This window comes from Paralichthys olivaceus, chromosome 8 (assembly GCF_024713975.1).
Source record: "Paralichthys olivaceus isolate ysfri-2021 chromosome 8, ASM2471397v2, whole genome shotgun sequence".
NCBI lineage: Eukaryota > Metazoa > Chordata > Actinopteri > Pleuronectiformes > Paralichthyidae > Paralichthys > Paralichthys olivaceus.
Genome location: NC_091100.1, coordinates 25400100 through 25426386, shown reverse-complemented (window position 1 = coordinate 25426386; position 26287 = coordinate 25400100). Strand labels below are relative to the sequence as shown.

At 41.7% G+C, this 26287-nt stretch overlaps 2 protein-coding genes and 1 non-coding gene across 9 annotated transcripts; 2 read left to right on the top strand and 1 right to left on the bottom strand.

Moving 5' to 3' along the window:
- The first annotated feature begins 3920 nt into the window (after positions 1–3920).
- Positions 3921–6717, top strand: spcs3 (signal peptidase complex subunit 3). Its single transcript, XM_020083892.2, has 5 exons — positions 3921–4168; positions 5240–5313; positions 5692–5768; positions 6197–6312; positions 6415–6717. Exons 1-5 carry the CDS (start codon positions 4026–4028, stop codon positions 6545–6547), a joined length of 543 nt encoding a protein of 180 aa, XP_019939451.1. The 5' UTR covers positions 3921–4025; the 3' UTR covers positions 6548–6717.
- Positions 6718–7255: 538 nt separating this feature from the next.
- Positions 7256–7327, top strand: trnat-cgu (transfer RNA threonine (anticodon CGU)). The gene has a single exon. It is a non-coding gene; the product is annotated as a tRNA-Thr (tRNA).
- Positions 7328–7650: 323 nt separating this feature from the next.
- Positions 7651–25955, bottom strand: kdm2aa (lysine (K)-specific demethylase 2Aa). Of its 7 annotated transcripts, none has more exons than XM_069529746.1 (26): positions 25803–25955; positions 22979–23117; positions 21778–21856; positions 21631–21677; positions 21047–21225; positions 20857–20963; positions 20600–20693; positions 20197–20350; positions 19969–20084; positions 19766–19892; positions 19403–19647; positions 19214–19291; positions 18339–18469; positions 17497–17620; positions 17283–17411; positions 16490–16573; positions 15954–16202; positions 13477–13512; positions 13241–13346; positions 11605–12231; positions 11330–11492; positions 10810–11052; positions 10516–10679; positions 10274–10420; positions 9223–9435; positions 7651–8527 (listed from the first exon to the last, which is right to left on the bottom strand). In XM_069529746.1, the coding sequence occupies exons 1-26, from the start codon at positions 25806–25808 to the stop codon at positions 8346–8348; spliced, it is 3969 nt and encodes a 1322-aa protein (XP_069385847.1). In that variant the 5' UTR covers positions 25809–25955; the 3' UTR covers positions 7651–8345. The 7 variants fall into 7 exon arrangements, with proteins under 7 accessions (XP_069385847.1, XP_069385846.1, XP_019939420.2 ...); XM_069529745.1 differs by lacking the exon at positions 25803–25955 and adding an exon at positions 24686–25439; XM_020083861.2 differs by lacking the exon at positions 25803–25955 and adding an exon at positions 24686–25439 and having other exon boundaries at positions 13477–13509.
- Positions 25956–26287: the final 332 nt, after the last annotated feature.

Sequence of the window (26287 nt, the reverse complement as noted above, 5' to 3'; positions counted from 1 at the left end):
TACTTTATTACTTTATACTTTATTTGGAAATTCCAAAAGTCACAGAGCAAAACATGCAGCATTATCAAAATAAATCAAATTAAAAAATAATACAAAAGTAAAAGATGAACATAAGGAGAAATACACCTGCAATATAGATCAACATGATATGTAAGTGAAGTATACACAGTATACATGTTTAAGATTATTTACAATTTTTCATTATACATAGAAGTACAAAGAAAAACATGGAGGTCTCTGATATGAAAACTACTAGAAATAAATCTAGTTACTACATTGGGCCTCTGGGGTCAGGACCAAAACATGAGAGGGTCAGTCTTAGCTCCACTTCGCTGATTTAAACTCCTACACAGTGTAAACAGTGGACATGAAGTGAACCTTTCAGGGTTTTCTCCGGTGGCCCAGGTCCCTGCAAACAGCTCTATATTATCAGGACATTAGATGTATAAACCCACAGAAGAGGCAGAGGTCTGTTACGTAACATGTCAAGTTATGACAACATCACCATGCATATAAAGCCCTGTAAGCAGAGGGTTATCTCGAGGGTCGGAAAACCAAAGAGCAGATAGATAAATGTGTATCCTTATTATTATTAAAGGATACATATTGATTCCACATGTTTATCAGTAGCATCGATGTCACTGTACTCAAAAAACGATTATTTACTTTATGTATTTCAATTACATATTTCCATGTAACTGTTTTACATAAGTTCAATGTAAAGGGTCACATCAATGAAGTGTTTTCTATCATGTTAAGTTAATATGACTTGAGAGGGATTTCTTTTAATAAATTGTGTGTTTAGTGTTTATATTTATGTTTAAGTTTTATATTATTGAATCAAATCATTTTTAAGTTTTTGATTTATTAACACTAACTTAACATGATAAAAAACAATTCATTAAAAATGACCATTTTCATTGAATTTATGAAAAAGTTCTATAAAATTTGTTTTGAGTGCATGTATATAAATAAACGTAGTAATTCAGTCCAGCTGAGACGTTGCCTGAGCAATGTGAGGTTTCACTGAACGATTAGGGCCATGTTGAGTGTTGATAAGATATATAATTAATTGTGGCTGATATGGATCCAATGCTCATTTATACTGATGCAAAAATATATGCAAATGAAGTCATTAAGAGGTGGGACTTCCTCTAAGGTTGTTGGCAGAGCGGATCTGAATCATTCTTCTAGTGAAAGTGTTCTGCTGTTTGATCAGCAGCTCATGGAGGGGGTGAGGCTCACTCCCCATTTAACAGTCTCTGCTGAACCCTCCTCTCCACGCCTAACTCTGCTGCTCCAGAGCAGTCCCCATCAAAGAACCATGCAGACTGCAGCAAAGAATATCATACTGTCCAATAAATAAGTAAAAGATATATCACTCCACCACCTCAACTTCCTCTCCATGAGCATGACAATAGTTTTTCTTCTTAGATTACAACAAAAAGTACCAGCGTGGATTGTTGTGGGTGGGAGGAGAGAGCCTTGATTTCTTCCCTGAGGTGGACCTCACTAACTGACTTGACAAGTTACACCAAATAACCAATGTTGGTCCCATATACCAGTCTAACTTTAAACAGCCTCTTTCACAGCCAGGCTTCGGGTAGTGCCACCACAAGCATATGCAACATAGCGGTGTAACCTAAGGAGAAGCTGCTATGTATAGACTGGAGCTACTGACTGCAGCTTTCTAAAGTAGGTCAGACTGTGGCAGCCCCAATCTGAACTTCAGGTTCAGGTTGAAAAGTAGGAGCTCAATTCATAATATTAATGTTCCAGTGGACCATCATATCAAAAGCAGTGGTCTTTGAACTCTGTGAGATTTTTACATTGACATTAACCTGCAGCCACCCCAGAGGTTCCACATGTGTCAGAGGGATGAGAAATGCAACAGGTTGCTGATAGTTTGGATGAACGATCAAATTGATCATCTGATTTAGCAGTATGGCTTTAATTGAGCTGTGTAAACCTCATTAATAATAATGATAATAATAAAAAAATAAAAACGTTTTGATAAAGCCTATAGTTAGTTCTGGATCAGGTGAGTCCTGAACCATCACTTAGTTAATCTGCTATAGGTCTACACTGCTGGAGGAACTCCCATCATCCACTGAGCACTTCTCCCCTTCTCTCTTTCTCTCTGCCCCCCCACACTCATTTATTTATGTTAATACATGTCAATAACTATATTTCTTTTTTTCTCCCATAGTCCCTCTCTCTCTTTCTCTCTCTCATTGCAGATATCTCTGACTCCAGAACTGCAGGAGAACAACTGTTATGATTAATATTATTATTATTAATAACAACCATACTAATTACTAATTCATTATTATATGAATTGATACTGTTATCAATAATAATCAATAACTCTTTACACTGTTATTGTTTTCATTATATATAGTCAGATCTGATACCTGATGATGCTCAAGTGTTCCCGGTCTCTCTTGACCTTAATAATATTCTGACTTTATTTCAATTACATATTAAATATCCATGCAACATTATTACATACCTTAAATGTAAATGGGCATCATGTTGAGTTATTGTGAATAAATCAAATCACTTGAGATTGATTTGATTTATAATAAATGTAAATGTTGTGTTTGATATATATCTTTATGTATAAATGTAACTATATTTATACTTGTATTTGATCTATTCAATTTACAAAGATACCATCCATGTAATGAATTCTTTCACAACTTTGGATCCAATGTTTCCTCTGTAAAGAGCAGCCTAGTCATGTTCTCATTCATTTAAACCTGTACTTATTCAAGTAACTTTAGAAATCAATTAATCTGGGTCAAGATCGTGGTTCCTGTTATAGAAGCTGTGGTCTTATTGGTATAAGTCCAGCGTGTATTCTGCAAATATCACATCCACGAAACCTGATTACTTCCTGATGAAATCTTGTTTTATTGAACATCAGTCATTCTATCACTGTATTTTAAGTATTTCAAAACAAAAAGCTTTATTCCTTGCCTCTTAATATTTGCATGTAGGGGATTGTAATGTAATCTGTGTCCACACTTTCACTTCATGTAGTTTCAGTTGTGTTTGTGTTGTTAAACGTTATTTTGTTTTCGTGTGCAGTTTTTTCTTTGTAATGTCACATCTCTGTGGTGTTAATAAAGTTATTCTTTGTTGACTACTTCCGCTTACTCATCACTCCCATTCAAAATGATTTCCTGTTCCCTGCTGCATCAAGTTACCGGTGACACACACAAAACCGGAAGTAAATATATTACCCTTTACGTAGATAGTAGCTGACATTGTGGTCCACTCTTATATAACCCGCTATATAATGGACTAACTAGTCCACTAACCAGTCCACACTATATAGTGAGTAGTGAGTGGGTGATTTTGAACGACAAAGACATTGAAAAAACACGGTGTCATTGCAGAGTCATTACAATAGATCTTTTTGTGAAATTTGTCCAAAACTACTGTTTGTGAATAATCATTATAATTAAATAATATGTGTTGTGTGTCTCCCGAAAACACAATAATTAAAAACCCTCTGTACTTATTCAAGTAGCTTTTGAAATCAAATCGATTAATCTGGGTTAAGATCGTGGTTCCTGTTATAGAAGCTGTGGTCTTATTGTTATAAGTCCAGCGTGTATTCTGCAAATATCACATCCATGAAGCCTGATTACTTCCTGGTGAGATCTTGTTTTATTGTACATCAGTCATTCTATCACTGTATTTTAAGTATTTCAGAACAAAAAGCTTTTTTCCTTGCTTCTTAATATTTGCATGTGGGGGATTGTAATGACTTTGCAATGACACTGTGTACGATTCATTTCTGTTGACTGAATAATCGATCAATCAAGTAATTGTTGAAGTTTCCAAAGTATATGTCATTTGGTCACAGATCCTGTAATGCTGGGGCTTTTATTTTGTGCAACAAGGTTACAGGAGGTACGCCTTTACGGCCTGACGCTTGACACTTCCTGTGTGTGCTCTGCAGCTAGCTTAGCCTCGCACAGTGTCGGAATCGGTGGCGCTCCCGTCTCTCCATCATGAATACTGTTCTCTCCAGAGCCAACTCTCTGTTCGCCTTCTCGCTGAGCGTCATGGCGGCTCTAACGTTCGGCTGCTTCATCACCACCGCCTTCAAAGACAGAAGAGTGCCCGTGGACATCCACGTCTCCAAAGTCATGCTGTAAGAGCGGCAGCTGTTAGCACGGGGGCTGTTAGCACAACACTGACATGTTTACTGAGGTTGTATATACGAGGAGCGTGTTCACTGAGAGGCTCTCTGCTTGAGGGACTGCAGCAGCAGCAGCAGCAGCAGCAGCAGCAGCCTGTCCCGGTGATAACCTGAGAACCGAGGGCAGCTCGTGCACTGATGGATCACACTGCTTCACTGAACATCTCCATCTCACGGCTGCTGATGGAGTCACGACACACAGGAAGAGGAAGTACAGCGTGTGTGGGACAGAATCAGCCACAGAGAGCTGCCATTCTGTGTTCCTCACATGACTGAAGTCAGTGTGTGATCGGTGCTCCTCTCCCTGTTGTGACAGTGGAAGCGTCGAGGTTTGAGGCTAAACACGGTTTGAAATCCACGTTTAAACTGTGGAAGCCTTTACTCAGTGAAACACACACACACACACACATTGTAAGCTCTCTGTCCAGATCGGGTCTCGATCTAAACGCCACATTTACACTTGTCTGATCTGGATTTGATTTGGGAGATAAGGGCTAAAACACACTGCGCAGTTTATTACAAATAAATCAACACTCCACAACAATCTCACTATGTTTGTGATCTAAATGTTGGCGAATCTGGCTCAGCTGCGATGAATAGAAATGTGGTTTTCAAACTGTGTCAAGTCTTCAACTGCATCCTCAGCAATCCTCAGGGACGCGGCGGGGACTGAAACGTTGAGACGTGGTTTCTCAAATGTTCACACAGCTAAATGTGTGGCCATATATGTCTCACCTCCGAATGTGGCCTTGAGTAAGGGGATGTCAAATGTGTCTCAGGTTTGTTTACACCTGAGCCCAGTGCTGTCCACTCGTGGTGACTTGAGACAGATATTTATAAGTATGTGACAACTGTCAGAACTATTGTCACAGAAATGGTCAGTTATTGAAATCCCAGTGAATTCCTGTCCGGTGGTCTCCAGCAGCTCTCTGCCGTCATTCTGCTGTTCTTCCTCATATCTGTCAGCTGCTGTTTCCTCCATCACCCTTATCTCCCTCCTCTCTCTCTCTCTCTTTTGAACAGGAAGAACGTCGATGACTTCACAGGACCCAGAGAGCGCAGTGATCTGGGGTTCATCACCTTTGACCTCTCGGCTAATATCCTTTAGACTCCTCAGAGATGTTTGGACTGTGATATGCATCGTTGTCATCATTAAGGCTCACAATGTTCCATCGGCATGGTTCTTATATTCTTGAAACACTGACATTCTCCTCTGTCCATGCATATACTGGTATTTACTGTGTGAAGTAAAGCTTTGGACACAAATACCAAAACAGAAAAAAACATCTGGTCGTTTCAGAATCTGTTTCCAGAAAGTCCAGACTGAGAGACTGAACATTTTTCATTTCAACTATTTCACTGAGGTCCATAAAAGGAAATACACCTGTGTGTTTTATAATGACCATGTCAGGCCCAGGTCCTGCTGGTGGGGTGATGGTGTCTGTGGTTGTGTCATGGTTTCTTAACTTTGCTACATCTGCAGCCAATTTTTGACTGGAACGTGAAACAGCTATTTCTCTATCTGTCTGCCGAGTACGCCTCAAAGAGTAATGTAAGTGCTATTTCTCTCTCTCTCACACCTGATGTTCTTCAGATTAGGGCTGAAATGATAAATTGAATAATATTTTAAATGAATTTTGATAATTTAACACTCATCTGTGGTTTGGCTTGTAAAGATTTTAGGGAGTTAAATATTAGGTATTAAAATCAATCCTGAATTTATTTCACTGACAACCAGTGAAGTGCAGCTAAAACCAGAGTGAGACAAAACACCACATTTGAGATTTTCATATTATTTTGGATCATTAGAAAATTGTGGTCGGATGAGACTACCACTTGTCTGCCCCCCAAAACACACATAACGAACACAACTTGTCAAACACTAGTTCCATTAGTTTATTTACTTGCAGACACACAGTCAATGTCAGTGGGCGCTCCTGTAACCTGAAAGACATCAATCTCTGTGTCTGTGTGTGTCAGTCTCTGAATCAGGTGGTGCTTTGGGATAAGATCGTCCTTCGAGGTGAAAACACAAAGCTGAACCTCAGAGGCATGAAATCTAAATACTTCTTCTTTGATGATGGGAACGGACTCAGGTTAGAAAAATGCTCGCTTGCGCACACGTACACACAAAACTCTGTAAGTGCATTTTTATAATCATGATAAAACCCTGGTGCTCATGTCTGTCTCGTCTCCAGAGCCAACAAGAACATCACGCTGACGCTGTCATGGAATGTTGTTCCCAATGCTGGCATCCTGCCTCTTGTTGCTGGGAGTGGACACGTCAGCCTCCCCTTCCCAGAGTCGTACGAGACCACCAGGAGCTACTAGACTTATAGAAACACATACATCCATCCATCCACATCAATACACACACACACACACACACACACATACATACAAGAGCATTCAGGTGCAGACTGATGACTTACACACAATACACTGGTTTTTCTTAAAACTTGTAAATTAATTTTTGATTTGTAATAAAAGTTGAGACCGGAGCATCACTGTCTTTGTGAGGATTTTTTAAATTAACAAATCAAGTGAAATGTTGATAAAGGGTAATTTCATCTTAAAAAATAGAAAGCAGATGTCACTTACTTATATGCCTATATTCATGTTTATACTCATGTTAAAACCAAATTCAGTCCTGAGCAGATGAAAGATGCTTTAATGGTGAGTGTAAAGGTTGGATAATGAGACATGTACAGAATCTCTCATGGATGCAGACTTCTGCTGTTTCTTAACACCTTGATGCTCATCAGTATAGTGTTTGTGAAATAAAAGCAGAAAAATTACAGGGATGCATCTGAGGGAAAGGCAGCTCTGTCTCCTTTTCCCCAAGAATCTTCACTTTGAAGTGGTTTGATTCAGACCATTTAAAACAATCTGCACAGAATCTGTGCTGAGTGTCAAAGTGCTCTGAACTGTGGAGCTGGATTCATGCTGTGACCTGCCTGTGAGTCGCTGCTGCACTGCAGCTGCATGAATCAATAAAGAACTGGATATAGCTCTGTAACAGCTATGGCTTCCTAATGTGGCGTGATGGCCAAGTGGTAAGGCGTTGGTCTCGTAAACCAAAGATCATGGGTTCAATTCCCATTCATGCCTTTAAATTAGCCTTTATAGCGACTTGGCTTGGGAACTGGAGGGTGGCCGGTTCAAGTCCAGCATGGACGGAAGTTGGACACTCCTGGACACTGCCGAGGTGCCCTTGAGCAAGGCACCAAACCCCCCAATTGCTCCCACTGTTCCGTGTGTGCTCTGTTCACACAGATTGGTAAAATACAGAGGGACCAAAACTAGGAATCTTAATTTGCCTGTGAGGGTGAAGGTTGTTTGTCTCAGCACTGTGACGGACAGGCGACCTGTCCAAGGTCCCCCACCAACATCAGCTGGGATTGGCTCCCATCTCTCAGAAAGGATAAGTGGTATAGATGACGAATGGACATTTTAATGAGTTTTCACACAATGTTAGAAAAAAATGTACAAGTACAATGTCAAATGCCTGATTGATTCACAATATTACTGAAACAAATAAACACAATATATACATGACCTCACTGTCCGTACACAGAACATTATACCACTTTGGTTCACTCAAGTCAACAAAAATAGATTCACTTTTCTATTTTCCAATATTTTTTACTTCCAAAAATAATGAACACAAGCAGCGCTCCCTCTTGTGTTCAGTACATTCGAGAAATTATAGAAGATGTTAGGAGCATGTGGACCTTTGAAGTTCTACAAAAATCTTTTCAGTGATTCAAGATATTCTAAAGGAATATTTTTACAAAATTAGGTGTTTGTAGTGATGTCAGTTCAGAAGATTGATACAGTTTAAGCCTAGCTTAGCACAAAGACTATTGGTCAAATGAACCAGTGAACAGTAAAAAAAAAGAGGTTGTTTATAGGCTGCTCCAGAAAATCCTGATTTTAGGAGAAACTTAGTTTGGGTTTTTAAATCGTCGGTCATGTCAGGTCCGATGTTTCTGTCAGCAAACAGCAGCTTCGATGTTCTTCACATTCTGAAGAATAAAACACTAAAAAACCGAGAATGTTTGAAAAACGACTGAAAAAGCACTTTTCAACCCTCCACTCCAGTGGACCTCATGTCCGTGTGTTTGCTTTAGTCCAGACGCTGGATGAGCTTCTCCTCCATCATACAGTAGAGGGCGATGTGAGACAGATCGGAGATGAAGGCGTCGCACGCTCGTCTGCTGACACTTTTACAACCTCTGAGATCCAGCAGAGTCAGAGAGGTGAGACGCTTCAGGTAGGAGAGACAGCCGTCTGTCAACTCGCTACAGCCTGGAGAGAGAAACACACACACACACACACACAAACACACACACACAAACACACACTGTCAGGGAGGGATCTGGTCATTGAAAAGTGTCGGACACTGATCGGGCCAGTTGAAGCCATGAGCATCATTAAGAGATCCTATTGATTTAAGACCTGTTAATAAACATGGTAGAATTGAATACACATATATTATTCATGGCTGATTTCCTTCCTACAACCTTTTTACACTATGTTAACATTAATACTTACATTTAACTGATGAAGTCAGAACTGTGCCCTCTTTGTGTATTTGTAATGCTTTGAATTTGTTTTGCTACAAATGACTTGAAAAGGATAATAATGTTATAAAGCTCCTGCAGCTGAGTTCTGTATTGTACTCGACGCCTGAGTGAGACTATAGAGAGAGACAGATATAAAAAAAGAATCAATAGATGGATAAGAAATTATTACAAGGAGCCACTTTTGAGGGTGTATTGTTTTTCTGTTTGCCGCTGACTCCACCTTAAAGCTTCCTTTTTAATAATGACTTCATTTAATAATGCAAGTATCTAATTTAGTCGCAGTCTCTGAGCATAAGGAAGTGTGAGGGGAGCATGAAGCTCCTACTGTTCCACCAAAGAACCAACTAGATGATGTGATCAGTCATTGGCTAAACGACCACCTGATCGATCACTGGGAGCATGAGCTCAAACACCCACCTGCCAGTGTGAGCTCAGTGAGGTTGTTGCGTGTGTGTGTCCCGGCTGCCGCCAGCAGAGCAATGGACGAGTCTGTGATGTCTTTGCAGTGAGCCAGGTCCAACCTCTCCAGCTGAGGCATGTGGCGCTGCAGCAGCCTCAGAGTAGACTCACTGATGTCCAGACCGGACAGACGCAGTGTCACCATGTTCCGTAGTCTGCTGCGAGATGATTCTGAACCGGGAGGAGAGACCGAGATGAGGAAAGGGTCAATATGGAGGTTACAGGCTGCGTTCTGAGGCAGTTTGGCAACATCACAATCACACTTTTGGTGGCCAGGCATGTGTCTGGTGTCTGTGTGTGTGTACACTTGGGTACAGGGTGGGGGGCTCTTGGAGGATAGATTATCATGCATTACAGTACACGTGGACAGTACAAAAACGAAGGAGAGGCGTTGAAGTACACAATTGTCACTTTGGCTCCAGCGACCCTGTGTGCAGTTTTTCCTTTTTGGATTATTTGGCCAAAAAAGAAAAAGAAAAGAATTATGAACCAATTTTAATTTTGAAATATTGGGGTGGCTGTTGTTAACCAGAAGGCTGGTGGTTTGATCCCAGTCTTCCCCATTCTGAATGCAAAAATGTCCTTGGGCAAGATACTGAACCCCAAAATTGCCCATTCTTATGGAGAAAGAGCTGACCATAGATGCACTGCATGAATGTGAGTGAATGCATGAATAAGTGAACTGAAATGTAGAGCGCTTTGAGTGGTCATTAAGACTACAAAGTGCTACATAAATACAGACCATTAGAAAGTATGGATTGACATGACATTTTGAGAATAAGACTGCAACATAAAATATGAAAAGATTGAAAGGGTCTGAATACTTCACAAATCAAATGTGCGGGGGTTGTGACAGACATGGTGAATCATTACTTTCATTGTAAAAACAGAACTCTGTCTGTCACGATGCACTGAAAGTTTGAGAATTTTCTAAGAGAAACTTGCTTTCGTCTGCGAAGTACAAGTTTCAACAGTCACTATAAACCTGCTCATCTCTGCTGCTACTGACCAGGGGGCAAGATGATCTCTTTAATCTGGGCGTCTTTAAGGCCTTCACACCAGCGCAGGTCCAGCAGCCGCAGGTAAGGCAGAGTGGGAGAGACCAACGCTGCGAGACATGACCACGACAGACCAGTCAACCTCAACTCCCTCAGACCTGTGAAACAGACAGATGGAGGATAAGGTGTGATAAGACATGTAGAAACTGCATGATCTGTGTGTGTGTGTGTTCTTGTCAGTGTGTGTTTGTACCTGGGAGCCTGGTGAGCAGGCAGTTGAGCTGTCTTTTGGCCAGGGGGGTCCAGGACAGGTCGAGAGAGGAGGGCTGGCGTTTGACGATTCCTGCCAGGGCCTGATTACTGAGCGGGCTGCAGCGGCTCACATCCACGTGGCTCCACAGACGCTTGTCACAGCTCCTGCACAGGACAACGAGACAAGACTATGTCACAGCTCAGATTCTTGTCTTCCAGGTGAGGACAAGGTCAGAGACATCCACACAAAGTGCACGTTGATGCGTTTCTTCTGCAGGATAGAAGTGTGACATACCACTTGTACCAGGCCTTACACACAGTCATGCAGGCCAGCAGCTCGGCTCTGGTCAAGTATCTGAACACAGACACCCAAACCTCCTTCTCCCCGCCTCTCTCGTTACCCTCGTCCTTAAAGGACAGCACGGACAGCAGGGACGGAGGAGACAGGAAGGAGGATGCAGCAGCTTCCTGCTCCTCTGAAGACGACGCTGAGCAATCTCTAGTCCCTCTGTCACCATGGTTACCCCGCATACGTTGCCTAAGAGATAACAAAATATCAAATGAGGTTTTAGTTAAGAATGCCACAAGCATACACACAAGTACATTCAAAGAAGCTGCTGTCTGTCGAGCTGAACAATTAATACAAACAATATTAAAGCCAACATATGGTCAGGTGAATATACAAATACATACATGTCACAACAAACTCATAGCATAGTGGTGCGACTATGATGCCCCAGCTATATTCCCCAGACATCAGAAAACATGTTTGTTCCCAATAAAAATTTTAAAAAGTGTTCAGTGTTGAGCTCTACCTGCCAGGTCCTCTTAGTGTTACGCTGTCAGCTGTAGTGTCAGAGGTCTTAAGTCGTGAAGGTTTGGACAGAGCCGTCTTTCTCTGGATGAAGCCCTGCTGACCTGCACCCATCGCAGACGTCCTCGGACCCATGGCTGCTTCAAGCTTTGGAACTATTGAGCCTGAGCATATCGACAGTTCAGTTATGGAGCATGAAGAAATACTACACCTTATATAGTACATACTATAATCTAAATTGATCACACTGTAAATGTAGGGATTTTGAAGTCTTACCAGATTGTCTCTTGGCCTTGTGGGGGCGCTGTAGGGTCACAGTCAAGTAGGACCCACTCAGCAGGTCATCATTGAGATCAGACACCAGGAGGACCGGGGGTTCTGGGTCGGAATCCCAGCGTCCATCCTCTTCCCCGTCCTCCTCTTCCTCATCATCTTCCAGTGTGTCCATATCCTCCTCTTCAGGGTCAAACTCCTGCCCCTCACTGTCTTCATTCTCATCTTCATCATAGTCAGTCCTGCGCCTCCTCCTACGTCTGAGATGCTGTTGTTCTTTCTCTCCATCTTCACTGTCCTCCTCTTCCTCCTCTTCATCATCATCGTCATCGTCGTCATCATCATCGTCGTCGTCGTCGTCATCATCATCGTCTGACTCCTCCGAATCATCTCCTCTTCGCTGCATCCTGGAGCCTCCCCGCAACCTCACACCTCGTCCCCTCCGCCCACTCTCCCTCATATTCATCCCTCGCTTCAGCTTAAGGAGGGAGGAGCCAGAAGTTACAAGACCTCTGCTTCCTCTTTGGGCTGAGCCTCCCCTCAACAGACCTCTCCTGTTGGGGACAAACCCCCGCCTGGAAGAGTGGCTCCCCCCTCGAGCATGGAGCACCATTTTTCTCCTCTGAGAGGCTACAGAGACAGAGAGATGATGGGACAGATAGTCAGAGTTATTTTATATACCACAATTTCAACTAAATATATCTTGATGTCAAATAAGAATACAAAGTCCTTTATTATTCCTGCAATAGGGAAATGTGCAATATTACAACAGCAAATAGACATCAGCAGTAATAAGTAGAAATATATAAAAAAAATAATAATATATGAATGGAATTAAACCAGTATATACAGTGCAAAGAAATAGATTATGTGAGAAGTTGAAGTTTAAATATTAGTGTTTTATTGGAGAGACATTATTTGATTAGTTTTTCGGTGATTAGGGATGAAATGGTTGGATGGTGGATCTGTTTAACCGAGGTGTAATTCCCTACGGTTATCATTAAAACCGAGGTTACCACACTGCGAAGCTCAAGGTAAAAACTGTCCAGCATCAACCCAAAGAGCGTGTCCCACACAGAGCGTGTCCCACACACGCTGGCACGGCATGCAACGTGGGTTTGTTATGTACATGTGTGAAGTTTACTTTGCATTTATATGATTTGCTAGAGTTTATGAGACATGCATTCAAACACATTGAAAAAAGTTCAACATTTTGTGCCTACGCAGTTCATCTGCCAAACACAATAAAATATGAGACGTGACGCACACATCCAGAACATCGGGATTAAAGTGACCAGAACGATCTGGATTCATGATTCAGCATAATTGTCGTGTGTGATCGTCGGTTTGTGTGTTAAAAGCGAAAGATAAGAGCACACTATCCCAAATCTGGCATTTGGGGTCGACCTTCAATAAATAATGAAAATACCATCAGCGTTTTTATTGATAATATATATTATGTCAATATTAAACTTGGTGAAATGACTATAGTTTGTGTATCATTAATCTTTGAACATTTACAGCACATTTTAACGAAACGGCAAGAATGAACCATTTCATTTCTATCTGTGATATGCCACTAACAGCAAGTGATAACAAGTGAAGAGGTGTTTCAGGTTCATTTTTAAGGCAGACAAACCTTCATCGTCTTCATCACTGGCAGAGTCATCTCCATCGCGGCTGTGTCTCTGCCGTCTGTAAATCTTAGCCATTCGGGCGTCCAGGAGGGAGGAAGATTTGCGCTTCTGGAGATACAAAGAAAGAGGGGAAAAAGTCAGAGATAGCATGTGGGAAGGATTGTATAGAGAAGAACAGAAACAAAAATAAGATTTTAGACCTTCATTCAAAAGGCTAAATCCCACATGAAACACTTACCACTGGATGGCCTTCACCTCTGTCACCTTTAGACTGCTGGAGGAGGAGGAATGAAAATATCAGAAACTGAATCTCAAGAAGCTATTTTCAGCTGAACAGATTCTACTGACAGATTTGGTATTGCATGCGCAGAGGTTCATCAGTTCCAAAGGGAAATGGCAGTGTGTGACTCAGGGGATTGAGATTTAGTGGAGCTTGCACAGTGCTGTGTGTGGTCTGTAAATAAACTGGTCTGATGCTCCAGTTAATCTAAATACATCATTGTAACGATGGTAACATAACCATCGTATGGTGGCAAAGAGCAACTAAGCGACTACAATTTTAAGTGTTCTGAATGGAAATCAAGTCAATCTACAATATTCATCTTCAGCATACATTATAACATCTTTTTTATGTACAATAACATGGACCCTAACATTTAAGTCATTGTGGACATGACTGTCAGAAAGGACTAACACCATGATTATTCATCATGCAGTAGTTGTGCAGTGCCTGACATCCTGAAGATACAGGCCAGGGGCCTCAGTTTGTCTTCCCATCAAACATCAGAATGGGGGACAATGGAAAAAAAAACATGTGACCTGATGGTCTGAAGTATTTTTGAAACCTCTGTTCAGAATGTAGGCAAAAACACCCAGTGAGCAGCAGTGCTGTGTTGATGAGAATGGTGAAACTGGTTAGAGCTGACATAGATGCTGCAGTAACTCAGATTACCACTCTTGGCAACTTCGGAGAGCAGAAAAGAGTTGCACTGTTGTGCCAAAAGACCAAAAAACTCTGATTGGACAATTGAGTGAAGAGGGACATTGAACACCAGCTTCTCCACATCCTTTGTGACACGGAACAACTGATGGGACATTTTAATTATTATGAGCAAACTTATCAAATGCACTAAAAACCACTAACTATAAATCCAGTAACCAAACTGAAAAATCTGCAAAAAACTTTACAGCATACACTGTCCAGATTCTAAGAATTTAGACACATACAGAAGTTTTGTACTCGTCCACTGAGTTTTAATGAATTTAACAATCTGCATCCAGCTGCTTCCATCAGCAGTGGAAGCCATCAGTAAATCCAATTTCAGTGAAGCCATAACAGAACTGGCTTTGGGTCTGGAGCAGCTGTTTTATTTGTCTCTTTAATTCGACTTTCTATCACTTTGACAGAGGTTTGTTTTTGCTTCATCAGTCCATAGAACTTTGTTCAAGAACTGTTTCTGAGGTTTATCAGGCATTTGCAACTTGCGCTAAATAATCTGAGGTTCCGCTCATGAAATCTTCTCTTGATAACCGACGAGAGCTACTTTCAGACATGCACTGAACTCCAGATAATCTCCTGAGATTCAACGTCAACAAGTGGGTCTGTGATGACATCTCGAGATGCTCAAGGTGCAACAGATGCAAAAAAAAAGAAAAAAAACAGTAGTAGACTGGGACAACCATTTGAAGAGAGCTTGTTGTCATTCAGGTTACAGGCTGTGTTAATAAACACAAACGTGATCTCTGCAGCAGAATTAAATGTTAAGTCCTGCTGCACCACCCCTCACCTGAACACTCTGGAGGTTTCTGTGCTGTTGTGAAATTTGGGCAATATCTGTTACTAGCTGTATCTTTATTCACTTCATTCCATGGTGTCAAATGAAAGCAGAGCAGTTTACTGTAGTATCCATTATTACTACACTACATGTGTATTTTTATTCCAAACTTAATGTGCTGAGGCACAGATCCTGAAGCACAAAGAAAGTGACCACATATCATGTAGTCATATGTCTGGACTGCATGCTGTGCTTAAATTATCAAAATTACCTTGTAAGAGGGAAAAAAGTAGTTGAAAATTAGGCAACATGGTATTCATATTTGAGCTAAAACAAAACTCATTCAGAAAAATATGTTGATAGTGAAACAGTACTGAGAGCAACCTGAGCTGAAGGCAGCTTCACAATGAAAACAACTGACAGTCTGAGAGAAGAGGCCACTACCCCTGTGTAGACTATTGCCATTTTCAGACATGACCTCTAGAGGATGTCAGCAGAATTGGGTCCAGACTTTCTCCTGAGTTTGTTTTTCAAACATGAACAACACATCCAGAGTTTCTCTTACCAACAAAGAAATCTCCAGAGAATTCAGGTGAGGGGTGGTACCACTTTTTCATCCTGAGAAATGTGTTTTCTTCTTTCATTTTTGCGTTTGTTGCGAGTTTTTAACTAGAGTACTGGCCAGAGAAACTCTGCAGAAAGTCCAGAGGCTCTCACCTGGACATTTGCATTCTCACACAGCTCCTCTAGAGAATGTCTGGAGGTTCTCCGGAGCTCAGTGCATACATGCATGCAGCTTATAAAAACAGAACAAATATCTCCTACTGCGATTGTGACAGGATCACAGTCGAAATTACATCAAAGTTGTGTCTCTTCTCTTGAAAAAGATGGAAAGGAAAAAAGGGGTGTGGATATACACAGAGTAGGCGGCACCTCTCACCAGTCTCGAGCTGATTGGCTGAGAAGGCAGAGGGGCCGCCACCAATAGAAGTGATGCTGAGGAGGAGGAAGAGCAGGAAGGAAGAGGAGGAGGGAAGAAGCCACAGCGAACCACCTCCCCATCCTGCTGAGAACCCACAGGACCCCCTATGGTAGCAGAGGGCCCGGGGCCCAGCCTGAGGACCAGGGGGCCATGGGGGCGGATGTGCTGCTGGTGGCTGGCAGCCAACGATTCATCGCTGCCTGATGACTGATGGATTTAAATCAAATTTTAAGGGAAACAAAAGTCAAAGCAACCACAAAAAAAAAACAAAGAAATAATGGAAACAAACAGACAAGAGACACAATACCCATTAGCTTCGACACACCACGACTGAGTGTGAGAATGCTGGGTTGATAGACCGCAAGTGTTTGCAACCACACTATTTGACTGACTGCAGTTGTGTGTTTAAGATACAAGGGTACGGGTGTGTGTGTGTGGGTGGGTGGGTGTGTGTGTGTGTGTGTGAGAGAGAGAGAGAGAGAGACATCATGTACCTCTGGGTCAGTAATTCCTTGGACACACTTTGGGCACTCCCAACAACTGGGCAGGTCTTTGTTCACCAGTCCTTCGCCCTGAACCTTAACAGGCAGATGAAAACAGAAGATCAGACAAGAGGAGGAAACATCCCCCAGTACCCACTACAGATCAAATCCAGTGATGTTATCTCCTAAATGTATGCTGTACCTGCAGTAAACGCGAAGTGCTAACACTTGCTGTCAGTTCCACCCTTTCCTCACTCCTAGAAAAGAAATCCCTGGCCTTACATTTAACATTTACTTTGCTGTTCCTCAGTTTTAGTATATTGTCTTACTATGCAACAAACTGTAAAGAGACAACCTGCACAGAAAGCCCATCTGTGACATTTGTTGTTGTGTTTTGTAATTCATAACAGGAAGATCCTTTGCATATCTAGTGAGTGACAGATGAGTTGTAGAAAAGCAAATGGACCAAATGTTATGAAAAGGCATACTGCTTTGCTAACTTTACCTTCATCAGGCAAATAGTTTCTGACAAAGAGAAGCCAGGAAATGTAGGAAATAGCTGTTGGCTTTGGTTATATAATTCCCATGCACAACAGGAAGAAACAAACATTATTAAACTTTCAGTCTTCAATGTCATACATGGAGCAAATATTCTGTGTTTAGTAGCCATCATAATTATATCCTAAATTGCTTGTACGAGTCTGTGCAGTGTCTTCAGTCATGTTTTGTAATTTGCCATTGCGTTTTACCATTAGTCCTTTAAACAGGAAATAGGGACTGATTTTTGTTTGAGAGTGTGTTGTACCGAGAGACAGGCAGGATGGACGATCTGGGCACAGTTGGAACATTCCATCAGGATGAGCGAGGGGTCTCCACTTTCCTCTTGATTGGGCTCCTTGCAGATCTCACACACTGCAGACAGGGGGAGGCCCGGCTGGAGATAACAGACGGGAAGTTATAAAAGCACAGGTATAAATAGAGAGATGAAATAAAGAAATAGAGAAATCACTGTTACTTACAGAAAGACACTGTCGTAGCACACAGGTCTGCTTGAGCTTCCCAGGTCCTCCAAACTTCTTCATATCTCTACAGAAGTTACAGTCTCCACATTCTGGTCTCATACAGGCCTCACAGCGCTTACACCTGCAAATACAGAAAAACATTCACATCAAATGGATGATCACTGGACACACATAAACAAATTCAGTAAAAATGGAGTAAACTTTGTGGCTCCAAACAACTGCTATTATTGCTGAGTTAAATGAAATAAATTAATATTAAAATGACATTTGTCTGACATGGGGGGCAGTATGTGAGATCACGAATGTCTGATTCAGAGGCTCCAGGCTATCTCTGGAGTTCCACCTGCCACCTCCCTAGTGAAAACTTTGGATAATGTCAGAGTGAGCTAATTTGAGAACACAGCAGGAGATCCTCCAGATTATTTACCTTCATCGAGTGGGTGTGTTGATAATGTTAAGCAAGCGAAAGATGCAAAAATGAAAACATCAAAAACAAAACAACAAACACCGATGAAAAAGAGGAGCCACACATGAGGAAGACAAAAGAAAACAAGGGTTAAGATTTTTTGGTGATAAGGGCCAATGCCAGTGTCACTGTGCTACAAACAATAACCCATGATCTTCGCAACGAAACATATACATTATGCCCTGCCTTCTGCACCACCCCTGACCTGAACGCTCCGGAGTTATCAGTTTTGTTGTGAACATGTCTGATCCAAGAACCTGCTGTGTTGTTTATGTGTGAAAGAAAAACTCAGGGGACATTTTAAGGACTTCATGTCTGAAAATGGCTACAATGGGTTTCACAGACACACAAGCAAACACATCTTGTTACCTACCTGACCCTGCGCCGTCTCAGCACAGACATGGAGGAGGCTGGTTTCTGTGGTCTTGGGATGATGGGTGTGGAGGCCAGTTTAGGACGAGGAGGTGGTGTTGGAGGAGGAGGTGGCGGCTGGTACCATGATGGCTGGTGGAGAAAAGTAAAGAAAAAAACAATGGCTAACATTAATGAAAATAAACACAACAACTACAAAAGCCAGTTATTCTCAAGAACCGTATGAGGTTTATTTGACAAATGATAAAACTCTGCAAAACAAATGAGGTTTTCACACAAATAATGGTTGTGTTGGCTTTTTCATATGGTATTAGCATCCCCCCTCAATGAACAGGTCAAGTAATCGTGCTATATGGCAAGATTATGTAAATGTTGATTTTGCTGTCGCTATTGGAAAATTATGACTAAATATGTTTGTCAACAACTCATTATTAAGATGAGACAATGGTTTCATTGCACACTAACTGTAATGATATCAACATGGAACATTGTTGACAAATAATTATTATACAAATGCAGTTTAAAAAAAACTTCAGTGTATAAAATTTAGGTGAAAGGGATCTTTTGGCACTGAATATAATAAATAATCCTAGTGATGTTTTCACTAATGTGTTTCATCTAAATTGTACAAATTGTTGTTTTCATTGACCTAGAAATGCCCCTTTATATTTAAATACTTAAATACTACCTTTAAATAAAAATAATACAAACATTTTCATTGATGAAAAAAGGGGAACGAAATTACACACATTTTTAAAAACACACAAAAAAAAGTCCAGTTACCTCTGACATAGCATTACATAGACATAGCATGGCTACAATGATTATCATCATCACTACAAATATGATGCTTGTCTAAAAGTGAGAACTTCTTACCCGCTTTGGCCACCTGACGATGGGTTTTCCTGTGTAGGACAGTTTGGGATTATCATTGGCATGTTCTTTCAGAAGTGCCTGCAGGAGAGACAAGAGAGGGACCAGTGGGGAATCATTGTTAACAGGATTAAAACCAAGAAGAAGTTTTTATTACACACACACACACACACACACACAGTACAGTCATACCTTAATGTGTGTAATGAGTGCCGGGGCATTGTGTATCCCAGCTGGGACACACTTTTTGTTGGAGGGCAGAGACTCCAGTTTACCCAGCAGGTTCCACAGTCCCTCCAGCTCAAAGGGAGTCAGATGAATTTTAGCTGCTGGTTTGTCAGACTGCTGCTCTGAAGGCTCTTCATCACTGTCACCTTCCACCACCTCCTCCTTCACCTGCTCAACAACCTGATCTGAGCTTGACGGCTTCTTCAGACCTGAAGGAAGGGAGGAGGTACACAATCTTTTTACAACCAATCTACACAAACAACCCACCACTAAAAAAAAACGTTCTCCATATAGTGCATCTACCAAATATGTGCGATGTGTTCATACCAATGCCCAACGAGTGTTTCTGAAACTCTGGTGTGAGGTAGGAGGTTCTGGTCAGGCTGAAAACGTAACGCTCCAACACATACCAGCACATCTCATAGAAGAAGGGGTAACGAAACTTCCCTGGAACCTGCAGGAGATTAAAGTGGACCATTAATCACCAGCCACTCGTTGTCGTTTACACCTTACAGGGTGTCTGAACCTACCCTCGTTCGGTCCTCTATGTTGCAGATGTTAAGTTGCGTAGGGATGTTGAAGCTGTGCAGGAAGTTTCCACCGAACACCATAGAGTCCACAGGGGTGTAGACAGCATGAATCCATCCTGAGTACAACATGCACATTAATATTCTATGTCTGTCACATCACTGAAATCATTCAGCATGAAGTTGGGTTCACTGTGTGTGTGTGTGTGTGTGTGTGTGCACATCTGAGACCTGAGGGTATGATGAAGGTGCAGCCCTGTTTGAGTTCAATTCTTTGGCAGTCAGACGCCCGGTCACCCAGAAAAATGTCTCCCTGTTTGCCAGACAGCACCCAGTTCTCATAGAGCTCCAGGTTTGGAGGGGTGGGGGGGATGAGCCAGAACACCTGAACACACATTCGCAGTTATATACACACACTCTGTACACCAGTTCCCATGATGTCACTTTTTTATTTTTTTTTATTTAGAAGAACAGAAACATTTATCCCCTCTCATTCTTGACTGCACATCTATTCAAACACTTTGTCATGCATGTTCTCAGTGAGCTAAGCTTGAATCAGAAGCTATGAGGCTGTAAAAGAAGGGACAGTGCTTCACAAATATAGACTGAGACCCGTATGGCCCAGAGAGCCCACCTTGCTTCCTCTCAGTATGTGATACCACACTGAGGTCCCTCCAAAGTCAATGTGAAAGTCTGTGTAGCAGCCCTCGACACTCATCAGACAGTATCTGCACAGACACAAGAACAACATTATTATTATACATTAAATTAACATTCAAATTTCAGGCCATTAAATTAGTTCGTTTATTTATGGAATTTCTTTTACTAAGTAACATAGTATGGGATTTATCCATCTACAGCCACAATAGATTTGACTGAAGGAGGACTTACTTCTGTACTTTAGGGTACTGCATGTCATTGATAGAGTTTGTGGACTCCCTCTGTCTCTCTTTCAGGTGACGAGGCCACATCTTGTCCACCCAGTCAATCAGATCCACCTACAAACACACACAGACAGTATCACTGCAGTGCTGACATGCTTCTGTTTGCATGGGTTTCTTCATGAAGTATGTGGACGTACTGTGGTCGGTCTCTTGACCAGGTTCTCCAGCTTGGTGTGGCTGAACTCCAGGCTGATGACATTAAAGAGCCTCTCTCTCTGACACGGAGGGGTCTCATAGTAACGTGCCCACTGGGCCATGGACATCTCTGTCCCCTTCTGAGTGCTCACGTCCATCACGTCAATCATTCGTCTGCTACCTGAGATGGGGTTTAGTGGTTGGTTACAGTTAGTCAGTTTTGTCATGTCCATTTAAGATCACTTTGATACAGAAATAAAACAAAGTAAATGTTGACAAATGAAACGAACACATCAAAACATTGTTTTAAATTCCGCATGAATTTCCACTAGAAATGCTCATATCCATGAACAACTAAACTCTTTTTGTTTTGGATTTACTGACTGTTGGTCTGACAAATTTATAATTATTCTTATCGTTACATTCATTACGATCACATAAAAAAACTACAATATAAAATACTGTAGTGAAATATCAAGTTACAGTCTCTCTGATCAAGTAAATGTCTCTTTCAAACACTGAACCTGAGACTTGAAGTAGCATCTAATTTATTGAAAGGACGGATACTTTGTGTGTGAAGTCTTACCAACAAACAGCTTGACGTCATTGACACTGAAGTCAGGATCAGGCATCCTACAGAACAACAAGATGTTATAAAACATATTACGGGGCTCAGATGGTTAAGTGGTGATGGATGTAGAGGAGCAGAAAGGAGAATGGGAAAATGTCCTACTTGATTCCCAGTCCATCAGGCTTCTCAAAGATGATTGGGTCCCTTAGACCACATCTCTGGACGTACTCGTATGTCAAGTCTAAGAAATGCATAAAACAAAACACCCAGTTGATTTTGGTTATTTCATCATTCGATGCTGACTTTAATATTTCACTAGTTCTGAATAGTGGCAGAAACTCAGACTGGTGGTGATGACATGATGGTGCATGACACACTTCTAACTTCAGTGATATGTGTGCCAGTCAAAGGGAAACAAGAACAAGCCATGTCATAGAGTCACCATGTCTTACTCAATTACTGTATATGAAGTCGGACATGACAGCGTAAAACATTTGGCCACCCCCTGGTGGCTGACTGCAGTACAGGTCATAAACACTGCCACTTCCATGTTAATGAATTGGACAATGATGTACGTTCCAGTGTTCTTGTTTCTGTTTCGGGGTGAAATGTCATCATTGACAGCTGTGACCGGTCTAGCACATGTATGTGTCAATGACATCACCAGTGCGAGATGGCAGCACCGGTATCCAAGACATTTAGGCTCAATTTTTTGTACAGTGGGAGAAAGTGGAGACGCACCATCCATTTTTACACGAGCAGTATCCTTTCTAAACATGCCTGTTTGGAATGGGCTGTCTGCTTGGCCTACAGTGATTCCAGTTTGAATAACTGGAGGCAGGCCACTTTCACAGTCTGAAACTGTAAAAGTGGCCTGCAGTAATTGAACTGCTGCAAATAAAGCCTTGCTGCAGGACTCAGTCTGCAGAACCCTGAAGCCACTCTCACACTGCTGTTTATTCAAAGATCAGTGAAACTCAAATCACTTACATTAATGAGTCCTAGCTGCCACTGCTGTAGAGCGCTGGTAGCCTGTTTATTCAATTGAATTAATGTTGATTTTATCAATCGCTCAAATCACACCAAACCTGACACTACAATTCATTGGTTCCTCAAACATACACAAGCTAAATGTGAAGCCAATAAGAGGCTGGTTCTCCACATGTGTGAGTCACAGACAGTCAGAGATTTCTGGAAATAGTGGATAGATAAACTCACTGATCTTACTGCTGTTCTCAGGCCACTGATGATGTTAAACTCTGTCACATATTAATTAATGAAAACATCTCTCTAAAGTCTTTCTTTTCCAACTTTATAGGCTGTGTACCATACACAAACAAAACAAAGCTAACTGCTCGCCCACCTTTTCCCTCCATGCGAACGACCCTGTCAGAGCTGAACCTCTGACTGCTGACTTTCTCCTCCAGGTCAAACATCCTCCTTCCATCAATCTCCTCATCTGAAATGCCATCGTCTTGGTAACGTCGCCGGGTACCAGCCCGCTAAGAAGGGGGACAAAAGGGTGGGTGAGTAAAAAAAACAAGAAGCACAGTAAAGATAAATGAGACAGAGAAAAGGAAGAAAATAAAAAAAACTCTGACCAGAATATCAATTAAACCAACCACTCTTCCCCAAACAACATGAAGGAGATTACAGCTGGGCTTTATGCCTAACTGGATATTCCTCTGAACCTGAGAACACTCAGACTGCAGTCGGTTCAAAATATTCAGTACATAACAAACAACAAGGGGGAAACAGGAAAACCAGAGAGGAACTGTAACCTATGTGTTCAGCTATGACCATCAAAAAGTTTAAAAAAGGACCAGAGGTGAAAATCTGTGGACAAAACCAGAACACACATAAAGCTCATATCAGCAGATTCCTTCTTCTCGTTCAGACCAGAGCCCTACTGATGAGGATTTTGGGGGCAGATATTGATATTTAACACTAAAAGGCTGATAGGATATATCAAGCCATATTTATATTTAAAAAAACAGTAACAATTCCCAAGATATTGCTTTCAACCCCTTATGACGAAGTATGTAATTAAGGCTTGATAACTTATAGTTTGACCACAAATATAAATAACTGAATAAAGACAAAACACATATATAACCATATAAGATACCAAAGTGTCTGTAACACCAATTCAATGTTGTATGATGTTTTTTCTTAATTTACACTATAAGACACAAGTTCATCCATTTCTTGTTGTCAGATGCTATATCTATCCATAGATATCTGTGCATATTGAAAATTAAAAATAATACATCAGCACTTAAACACATAAGACATTGGCTCAAGACAATATGTCCCCAAACAGAGAAATGGAGAGACACAGTTAAACAAATATGTCAAATGTAATATCCAACTCAAAATGAGAGGGAACTTAAACCTGTTTGAACAGAGATGGTGTAAATGGTCTGTCTACTATGAAATGGTTTACAATGAATTAGAATTCTTGGATTGTGAGGCTCCATGATGGTTACTACCTCACTACCTTACTTAAAGCAAGGTTATTCTGTCTTACTTAATCCTATTTTATTGTATTTCTTTTCTCTACATATGGACATTTGTCTGTTTGTTTTGTATGAATGTATGTAAAAATGTGTATGTTGATATGATATGATATACCATTGTGATGTATCACTGTGTGTCATATTAATGCAATGTACGCTTTCATAAAATCCTGGTGGACAAAATATTCAATATTTCCTCATTCTCTTTTGGTTACACAACTTAACACGTTAAGGCAAATTACAATGCAAATTACATGAAACCAATATAAATACAAAATGGATATTTTAGCAAACCTGATACATTCTTTAAAAACAAGGTTTTGAAACACAAATTATATTTGATATGGATCAATTAAAATAACTGACATTACACGAAGTGGTATTAAAAGACACCAGAGCCTGTCATTGTTTATGTATGTTGCCAAGACAATAACAGAGGTAGAATCGAACACATGCAGGTAAACATACACACAGAAACCCTTTCTTGTACACAACATTTTCTTTGTTGGTTACTTCGCCAGCGAAAGCAGAGGGAGGCTCTTTAAACTTACCAGTCTCTTGCTGTGCCGTGTCTTGGAGTCATCCATCATCACCGGAAAACTTTGTCCAACTAAACTAAAGCTTTTTAAACGAGGGATTTTTAAAGCGGAGCCATCGGTCTAACAGTGAGCTGTGGCCGGGCGCCACATGGCTCCAGTGGATAGTAAACAAGCGGCAGGAAGGCGTGTGTATGAATCATCGACTGGATGATACGCATCCAGTGAGAGAGACTTACCACACGATGCAAGACTAACACAAACTAAACTCACTCACAACACAAACTAAACTCACTCACAACACAAACCAGACTAACTCACAACACAAACCAGACTAACTCATGAGTTGAACTAACATTATTTGGGAGGGCAACACTCTGTGCGTCTGTGCAGGAACCCGGCGGTTCACACAGTCTAACATTACTACTCTCACTGGCTGAAGGTTTGATGAACTAAGTGGACGTTTCTTTTTCAAAGGCTACTTACACACAGTTATTATTCTCATAGCATCCTGCCTGTGTGAATACTCGAGCTTTGTTCCCCCTCTCCTCCACTCCGTGTCCTGCTGCTGCTAGCTTTCTGTTAGCGCCCTGCTTATACCGGTCACCTCAACGTGACCTGGACTTATACTAAAATACCCACTCTCACACATTTCTTATATCCTGCGACAGAGGGCGGACATTGTTGCTGCTGGTACAACTGGCACAGTGAGAAGTTAGAGCGGACTCCGAACAGCCGCCATTTTCCAGCCCATCACAAAACATCACCACGTCCCTCCCACAAAGGTACATTGCAGCCAATCACAGATAGGTCGGCGACACGTTCATTGGTCTTCACCCGGTGTCACTCACGCGAAAGACTTGTAAGCTCTGATTGGACAAGAGCAGCCAGTGGGCGTACAGAGGAGCAGGCAAGCAACCAATAACAGCGCGGTGACAAACCACCCCGCAGCTCATTGGTTAATCCGTCCCCAGGACGTTAATCAGTGGAGGAACACACGATCAGTCACGAGAAGCAGCCAATGGGGCAGTGATACAACACAGTAAAGACCAACCCACCCACCCACCATTATAACTAGTCATCCCTAGTATAAGCTGAATTGCTTTAAAATAACTCGATGATCATGTCTTACCCCCATTTTAACAAAGGTCCCTCCGCTTCCGCCCGCAGGCTCTGATCTGAGGCGTGTGCCGTCTTCTGCGTCGCGTAGCTTCCCGTCGACAGGCTCACATCGCAGCGACACGTTTTGTTGCCTTCACCTCAACGAGGAAGTGCCCGCAGCTCCATAGATGGAAGCGGACTTCGAGTCCGCCGCTCTGGATTGGCTGAGAAATGTTGCATGGCTCCCGTGATTGGCGGAAGCTGAGCCATCGCTCACCAGCGCAGCTTGAAGACGGCGAGCGAGAGGAAGCAAGCTGAGCTGACGCGCATGGCGAGCGCAACCGAATGTGAATGATGAATTTCATAAGAACAATCAATAACACATGCAGTTTATTTTTGGAAACAGGTTTGGACAGAGCTACAGCAGACATGTGTCTTAACAATAGAATGACTTCCCCTATGCACTGCTACAAAGGCTGTAAATGCACAAAGAGAAGAATACAATTACACTACATG

Coding starts and splice junctions, on each gene's coding strand:
- spcs3 (XM_020083892.2), top strand. CDS start 4,026: ATGAATACTGTTCTCTCCAGAGCCAACTCTCTGTTCGCCTTCTCGCTG. Junction 5,314..5,691: donor CACCTTTGACCTCTCGGCTA/ATATCCTTTAGA, acceptor TAACTTTGCTAC/ATCTGCAGCCAATTTTTGAC. Junction 5,769..6,196: donor AGTACGCCTCAAAGAGTAAT/GTAAGTGCTATT, acceptor TGTGTGTGTCAG/TCTCTGAATCAGGTGGTGCT.
- kdm2aa (XM_069529745.1), bottom strand. CDS start 24,724: ATGATGGATGACTCCAAGACACGGCACAGCAAGAGACTG. Junction 21,226..21,630: donor TGACGTCAAGCTGTTTGTTG/GTAAGACTTCAC, acceptor ACCCCATCTCAG/GTAGCAGACGAATGATTGAC. Junction 16,203..16,489: donor AAGGAATTACTGACCCAGAG/GTACATGATGTC, acceptor TAAATCCATCAG/TCATCAGGCAGCGATGAATC.